The sequence below is a fragment of the Oreochromis niloticus genome, linkage group LG8 (assembly GCF_001858045.2).
Source record: "Oreochromis niloticus isolate F11D_XX linkage group LG8, O_niloticus_UMD_NMBU, whole genome shotgun sequence".
Classification (NCBI taxonomy): domain Eukaryota; kingdom Metazoa; phylum Chordata; class Actinopteri; order Cichliformes; family Cichlidae; genus Oreochromis; species Oreochromis niloticus.
This window is the reverse complement of record NC_031973.2, coordinates 1,982,136-1,990,627: the sequence shown is the minus strand read 5'-3', so window position 1 is coordinate 1,990,627 and position 8,492 is coordinate 1,982,136. Positions and strand designations below refer to the sequence as shown.

Sequence of the window (8,492 nt, the reverse complement as noted above, 5' to 3'; positions counted from 1 at the left end):
TGAGAGTCTGCGTGCTGCATTTCTTCCTGACACACTGATGTGGCCGTCAGTGAGATGAGCTCATGTGCTGGGTTTGTACCAATTCTGTGTTTTTACACACTGGAAACATGAAATGCGTCCCTGCTCTGATCCTGGCGCCACCTTTCCTGCATCCCAGCGTTCCCTGTGAGTAATCTACGGCTCCTCTAATAAAGGCCACATCAAGTCAAGTTGGTTTTATTGTGACTTCAACCATATACAGTTAGTACACAGTGAAACGAAACAACGTTCCTCCAGGGCCAAGGTGCTACATGCAACATAAATTCACAACATAACATAAATTACAACATAACTTAACAAAAGCTAACTATCTAACTATCTAAGGAAAAAACTTGGCAGGTAGGTAGTGCAGGAACAGTAAACATTCCTTAATGTAGCAGCAAAAATTAGGAAGTAAAGAAGTTAGTGCAAAAAAGTCCAGTTATCATATTGTGCAAAAGAGCATTTACAGGTTGTTGTGTAACAATGCTGAAATGTTGAAAGGCTGAGATATTACAGCCTGTGACTCAAACACAGTCGATATTATCGCACATCTGTTTGATCAGAACACAAAACTGAAAGACGTCAAAGAAATTTTACCACCAAAACATTTTTCATCACATATAAATATTTATAAATATTATAAATGTTCTTTTTAAACTGTTCATTAAAGGTGTCCCAGTGTTTCACACAAACTCTAATGTGACTCACAGGAGAAGTGTCCTCACTCATGTTTCCTCTCCTTCTTTATCTCCTCATCACCTTCGTGTGTTTCCTCTCTGACAGGAAGTTCTGAGCAGCTTTGTCATGTGACAGCTGACGTGGATCATGTTACGCGCTGAGCAGCATCAGCTTAAAACCAGAGGATGAAACAGGAGAACCTGAAAGAGATTTTTCAACCAAACTCACCTGAGTTTGTTTTAATCTGCTGCGTGAAAAACCGACCAATCAGATTACAGATGATACAACTTCAGATAGCCGACTGACCGCAGCTAAACTCAACATCTGTGTGATCAGATTAATGTGTCAGATCTTTCCTGTAGCTGTCACACACTTTATGAAGGTTAACCCTTTAAAATCTGCTCTGGATCTTAAACCTGTGATTTTAGGCTAAAAAAACTTTCACTGACGCGTCCAAAGAAATATTTAAATTAATAAAAATCTTCTTGTCTGTGTCGGATGACAGCAAAGTCTGAATAACGAGAAAGAGATGATTAAAAAAAGACAATAAAAGCAGGACGATGTGACTTTCAGGACTCTGAGGAATAAATTTGTGTGCATGTCTGGATATGAACAGATAACTCTGCAAATGATTTTCAAAAGTTCTTCAAATTATAATTTTTTTTATTATTGTTAATATATCAATTTAAAAAAGAGAAACATTTTTTCTGAAATGTTGCGTAAGTGCAGCAAATTTCACCCCAGAAGGCTGAGATCATTCCTGTAAACTACATTAACAACAACCTTTGAAACACATTTCAGGAACATGTAAAAGAAGAAAATAGAAGAGTGGTTATTTAGCTTTAACGAGGACGTGCTGTGTCTTATTAAACGTCAGGTTCAGGTGTGTGAAGCAGCTTTGTGGGTGAAGCATATATGTGTCGCCCCTGATGTGATTGTTAATCTGAGCTCGACACAGTCTGGGTCAGAACATCGGACCCCGAACACTTTCTGCTTTTTTCTCTGTGCATGGAGCATCATTACAGTTGAGTCAACATCTCAGAGTCTGGCATGATGAAATCGATCCATGCAAGAACAGCCGATCTTGATTCTGTGGTTTTTCAGTTGAAAGAAGCTGCTCATCAGTTGGCTGATAAGTAGATAACAGATGAAGAGGAAACAGCAGTTTATTAGCAGAGAGCTGAAGAGTCGGACAGACTGAGAGGAGACGGACGTGGACCTGACATGGATCACCTGCTGCTGGTTCTGCTGCTGCTGTGGGGCTCAGGTAGGACTCTGCAACAACAGCCTGTCCTGTTTGTGAAGGTTCTCAGTCATCCAGGTCATTGTAGTCTAAGGAGCTTGGAAAGAAAAGCACCTGGACTTCTTAAGTTGTTGAAGACGTTTCACCTCTCATCCGAGAAGCTTCTTCAGTTCTAGGGTCAAATGGTGGAGAGTTCCAGATTTAGATGATCAATAGGGGGTCCATGTCCCTCTTGGGGGACAATCCCACTGGGCTTAAATCTGGGACTCTCCCCATTTGACCTTAGAACTGAAGAAGCTTCTCGGATGAGAGGTGAAACGTCTTCAACAACTTAAAGAAGTCCAGACGCTTTTCTTTCAAAGCTCCTTAGACAACAGCCTGTCCTGTTTGTACTGCACTCGAATGTAGATAGAGATGAAATCTGTAAGTCATGGAGGCGTCTTTAACACTACAGGCGCATTAGAAGCACAAAATTAGACACTGGAACCTGAAAAAGATACGTGTGTGTGATCTCTGCATAAACCTGACAGCTCAGCAGGATTCATCCAGAGGAGAGCTGCTTTTTATCACAAACCATTCTGCTGGAATGTCTTGATGCATGCTCAGTCATAAAGGGGCACACAGTGAGTAAAGACTCAAGCAGCTGGGGAAAGAGGGCGGCTGGGTGACGGTGAGGAGGAAGCATAGTCCTAAACAGAAGCCCCAGGTACACCACCAACCTGTTCATGTGTCTAACCGTTTTTCCCCACTCGGCGACACACCCGCCGGGGGTCAAACTCTGGTAATTGGTGATTCTGTTCTCAGACATGTGAAGCTAGAGACACTGGCAACCATAGTCAATTGTCTTCCAGGGGCCAGAGCAGGCGACATTGAAGGAAATTTCAAACTGCTGGCTAAGGGTAAACGTAAATACAGTAAGATCATAATTCACGTCGGCAGTAATGACACCCGGTTACGCCAATCGGAGGTCACTAAAATCAATATTGAATCGGTGTGTAACTTTGCCAAAACAATGTCGGACTCTGTAGTTTTCTCTGGTCCCCTCCCCAATCAGACCAGGAGTGACATGTTTAGTCGCATGTTCTCCTTAAATTGCTGGCTGTCTGAGTGGTGTCCCAGAAACAATGTGGGCTTCATAGATAATTGGGAAACCTTCTGGAGGAAACCTGGTCTTGTTAGGAGAGACGGCATCCATCCCACTTTGGATGGAGCAGCTCTCATTTCTAGAAATATGGACAAATTTATTAAACCCCCCAAAATATGACTATCCAGAGTTGGGACCAGGAAGCAGAGTTGCAGTCTTACACGCCTCTCTGCAGCTTCTCTCCTCCTGCTACCCCTCCAAAAAACCATCTCCATTGAGACTGTGTCAGCTCCCAAACAGACAAAAAACAAACCAAAAACCAGCAATAAACAACTTAAACATAAAAAATCACAAAGAAAGAACAATACAGTATCCACATCTGAACCAAAGAGTAAAACACTCATGGTCTCCCCATGATCGGAAGGTCGGGGGGTTGAATCCACTGAACGACTACCCTGAGGTGTCCCTGAGCAAGGCACCATCCCAACACACTGCTGGATTGGTGGCTGCCCACTGCTTCACTGAGTGAATGCAGTGGACTAATTTCCCTACAGGGATTAATAAACTATACATTACATTATTTGTCCACCACAGAGTTTCTGTCTGATTTATCAGACTTTTTATCTAATTTAGTGCTCAGCTCAGATAAAATAATTATTGTGGGTGATTTTAACATCCATGTAGATGCTAACAATGACAGCCTCAACATGGTATTTAATCTGTTATTAGACTCAATTTGTCATAATCAGGCTGTGTGCAGGCAGGAAGTGGACCCAAACGCAAACTCACGGGAAACAGGACTAAACACAAAATACAGCTTTATTGCTGAAAGAAGGAAAAGGCGATACAAAGTAATAGAAAACTAAACTGGGAGATTCTAAAGGAAGTGACTCATGAGGAAACACACGAAGGGACACACAGTCATGAGGGAGGACGCGACACAGAACCAAGGAAGAGGCGGACATAAATACAGAGGAGGATAACGAGGGACATGGGAGCACACGGGGAACACAGCTGATACTAATAATAATTACAGGGCAGGAGCAGCACAACGTGACGTACACTGAAGTGATGTGTCGGGCGCGAACAAAACAGCTCTTAGAGCCGACTCTTTGACGTGAACGACGCGAGCCGACTCCTTATTGGGAGTCGTAGGTTTTTTTTCTTTCTCTCACCCTCTCTCTCGCACTTTTTTTCCGCTTCACTCCGCACGCGAGCCTTGTGCTTTGCGCTGAGCAGAGGGGGGAGGGGCGGTAGTTACACTCACAGTAGCACAGGAACAGAGCGGGAGGGAGAGAGAGAGAAAGAGAGCCAGGGACAACAACGTCACATTAGAAAGGTATAGTAATCATCCACAACTACTTTCAATTGCGGATGATAAAGGATTCAGAAAGTTTATTCATGCAGGCCCATATGACAGAGAATGTGCATCTTCTTTTTGTTTTCATATTTTAATCATATTTTATTGTGTTGTGGTTTGCAGTGTTTTGTGTTGTTTCACTTTAAATTTGTTTAGAAGGAAAAACCAGTTGAAAGTTGAAACGTAAATAGTTGGTTTTTGTATTGTATAATTTATTTTTTACATTTTATGTGGAGTGGCCAGTCGAAGCAGCACGCTCGGTTTGGCGTAACTATATTTAAATCCCTGTAGAACCGGAACCACATAAGCTAACGCAATATTTTTTTTTTCATATGAAACTGGAGGAGTTGTACTTACATCTTATGCCATCAGCTTGTGATCGGTCACGGTTTCCTTCCACATACGGCTTTGCAAATATTTCGTAAAAAACATTTGCAGCAACAAAGACATAATATTCCAGAAACACGTTTAGATCAGCTGTTCATAACACTTCCTATGTTGGAATAGTCTTCAGCGCAAACTATCGCATGTCCGCCATTACCTGCCCGAAACCGGAAGTGACGTCATTTTTGTGGAAAATATAGTTTTTTTACCTTCTGGGCCTTATAAGCCTACACTGGTGTTTTTAAAAGTCATGTTTGACTTTATGCTTTTCTGTATAGTGTCTGGGATGTTTAGAACTCAAATTGCACTGCTGGAAATAGTTTATTTTGATGCACATGGTGGGGTTTTTTGCAAATTTGCAATATAATATTTATTTTCTTTTTCCATGCAGTATATAAAAATTGGTGTGTCTCAAAAATAAAACTATGAAGACACTTAAAATAAATTTCCTGTGGTAGGAAACTATTTTGTGCAACTTTTTTGTATTTACTGTTTTGAGGGATAAACCTCTTAAATTTCTCTAACTACAAATATATGTAAAAAACAAAACAAAAAAAAAACCCCAAAACAAAACCAATTTTCAATTTTTTTGTAGTTTATTGCACTTTTCTGCATTTTATGTAGTTACTATGGACTTAATGCATACATATGATTAACATTTGGGATATAGCAACTTGAAATGTTCCCAGAAATGGCACGACAGCATGTAAAAATATAAAGATAAGCTCTGGCGGACTTGGCTCTATGGTAGGTCTTAAAGGGATAAATTAAAGCATATTTATATATAAACATAAATACATTAAAAAAACTTTTTTTTTCTTTACATTAGTAATTCATTTTGTACATAATTTTATATTGTTGTTTATAATAAATTAATTAAAGCAAATAAACAACCTAAAGAGCCGGTTGGGAGCCGATAGAGCCGGCTCTTTTTAGTGAGCTGAGCCGAAAGAGCCGGTTCTCTATAAAGAGCTGGAATTCCCATCACTAGTACACTGACGGGAGACTATCAAAGTAAAACAGGAAGCACACAGAGACGCGGACAGGAGGGATAGAGAACACGGGGAGAGCACAGACATAACGCGCTGGGGAAAACAGGCATAGGAACTCACAGATACATGGAGGGGGGCACAGGGGGTAAATTCATGAGGGGAAATCTAATAAACTAAACTGAATAACCTAGGAACCATGGGGTAAATAATGAACAAAATACAAAAACACATGAAAACTACACTGGATCGAACAACACGTTCTCACTCCCTAAGCGTAATATTTTACGCCATGTGACAAATCGTCAACATATTACGTTTTCGGGCACCCAACACGTTCCTAAATGACAACATCGGAAAAATGACAAAACATGAGAACCGTTTGGACTCAATCTACACATGTTCGTTCTTTTTCTTAAAATCGCTTTGGAAAACACTATTTCATGTCATTTCTGTGCTGGTTAAGGTTAGGAATAGGGTTATGGTTAGGGATAAGGTTCGGTTTAGGGCTGGAATACATGGCTGGAACGTATATTACCACGGGACCGTCATTTCACTGGAATTCAGCCATAACCCGGCGCGTACCATCAGAACGCAGAAGGTCACCTTTCGCGTTCCTCAGGAACGCCGCAGGACGTGACAAAACGTCGGGATGTTACGCCTCGGGAGTGAGAACGGTCTGGATCAAAATGACCCAGGACCATGACATAACTGGCTTCTCTCAAAATGTAAGAACCCAACCAATCACACTCAGATCAGTGCTTCCCAAACTTTTTTTGCTTGGCCCCCCTTTGTTTTACAAGAAAATCTTCGCACCACCACCTGTCAGGTTGGAGATGTTCGAAAACTCAGTTTTTGCGTTTACATGTGGACGAGGAATACGGAGTTCTTGTGGGTGCCTTTTTTGACTCCACACTGTGCGCCACGTTATTGTTTACATGAGATGAATTTCTACAGCTGCAGATAGAGACAAAATACTGTTACTGTTAATCTGACTATCTTCAGTTTTTACACACTTACATATACACACGCAGTTACTGCCCCTCCATATAGAAAGCCAGAGGTGTCATAGTGTATTTATTTTACGTGTAGTTGTTTTTTTCCTGTGTAATAATATTCAACATTGCTGTCAATACATTTTTCAAAAAATGCCTCTCTGTGCAAAATGGGTTTAAAAACATAAACAGCTGTGGGATACTGTTTGTCTGTGATTTGGAGAGCCCAGCTCGTGCTCCCGACGCAGGGGAAACTAATTCTGTCGCAGAGACCTACCTTGGCACTTGTGCAGCTGAAGCCAAAGGGAAGATATGTTTCACCATATTTTCTAGTCTTTGGCTTGGAAGGAAGTTGGTTTGGAAACATATTTGGTGATGCTTCATCTCCTGCTTTGCGCCTTTGTGGGAGCCCCGTCAAAAACCTGTCCATTATACTGGCAGTGTCCAAGTGTTCTTTTTAAAAAAAATTTTTTATTCATACCTCGTCCCCCCTGCAATGGCTCTGTGCCCCCCTAGGGGGCGCACCCCCCACTTTGGGAACCTCTGCTCTAGACCTTGTTTTAACATATGGCATAGAAACTGAACATTTAACAGTGTTTCCTGAAAACCCTCTGCTGTCTGATCATTTCCTGATAACATTTACATTTACAATTCACACAGCAGTGGAGAGTAGACTTTATCACAGTAGATGTCTTTCTGAAAGCGCTGTAACTAAGTTTAAGAACATAATTCACCCACTGTTATCATCTTCATATATCTCCAGCCTCATGCTTGGAGCCACTCCATAAGAGAAAATTACAACTATGTTTTCACTTAGCCGTTGCCTAAAGATTTACATCCCAAATCCTCCCTCCCTCTTCCCTCAGATAAGGACAAGGAGTCTCACTATCTGTTTTACATCTCACATGAACTTACAGTGGCCCCACTCTGTGTGCGTGTGTGATAGGGCATAAGGCCTGTTTTTGGTGCTATTCTGCATGCACATAACTAAATGAGAAAGTGATATTATTATTGCTAAAGTGATCAATACATAAGAAAGGAAATCTGCCACCACACTAATAGACTCCAATTTGTTCATGTAAATGGAGAGTCCTCTTCACACACTGAGGTTAATTATGGAGTTCCACAGGGTTCAGTGCTAGGACCAATTCTGTTTACATTATACATGCTTCCCTTAGGCCAGGGGTGTCAAACTCAATTGCACAAGGGGCCAAAACTCAAGGCACACTTTAGGTCGCGGGCCAAACAAGAAACATTTATTGAACACACTAAAACAATGTTTTTTAAACATAAATATGAATAAAAACAGACAGGAATATTATTCCAGATTAAATAAACTTAAAAAAAAAAACTTTTTTTTTTTGCTCTTCATAAAAATATATCCTGTCAAAATTATGCAAGTTAGAAATATGAACATGCTGCCAAAAACCCCAGAAAAAATAAATGAAAGCATACACAAGGTTGAAGCCGCATGTAGACGGAGCATTGCTTCAGGAATGGAACTAATAAACTGTGCGGGCCATTCAGTGTCGTACTTTCCCTTGAATGTATCATTACACTGCAGCTCCATCTGAATTTGTGACAGCTTCACTTGAAATGCCTTCACCGCATCATACATGCCATGTCCATGAACTGACAGATTTCCCTGCTGAGCTCAAAAACTCTATATAGAATTTTTATCCCAACTCAGCCAACGGACCTCTGTATGATAAGGAATGTCGGCAAACTCTGAATCTAT

At 41.0% G+C, this 8,492-nt stretch overlaps 1 protein-coding gene across 1 annotated transcript in view; it reads left to right on the top strand.

The window, feature by feature from the left end:
• The first annotated feature begins 1,817 nt into the window (after positions 1–1,817).
• LOC102076067 (scavenger receptor cysteine-rich type 1 protein M130) overlaps positions 1,818–8,492 on the top strand; it is a 116,881-nt gene continuing 110,206 nt past the window's right edge. The window contains exon 1 of the mRNA XM_019362391.2: positions 1,818–1,966. Coding sequence (XP_019217936.1) covers positions 1,924–1,966 — 43 coding nt within the window. The 5' untranslated portion in view covers positions 1,818–1,923. The remainder of the gene's footprint in view (positions 1,967–8,492) is intronic.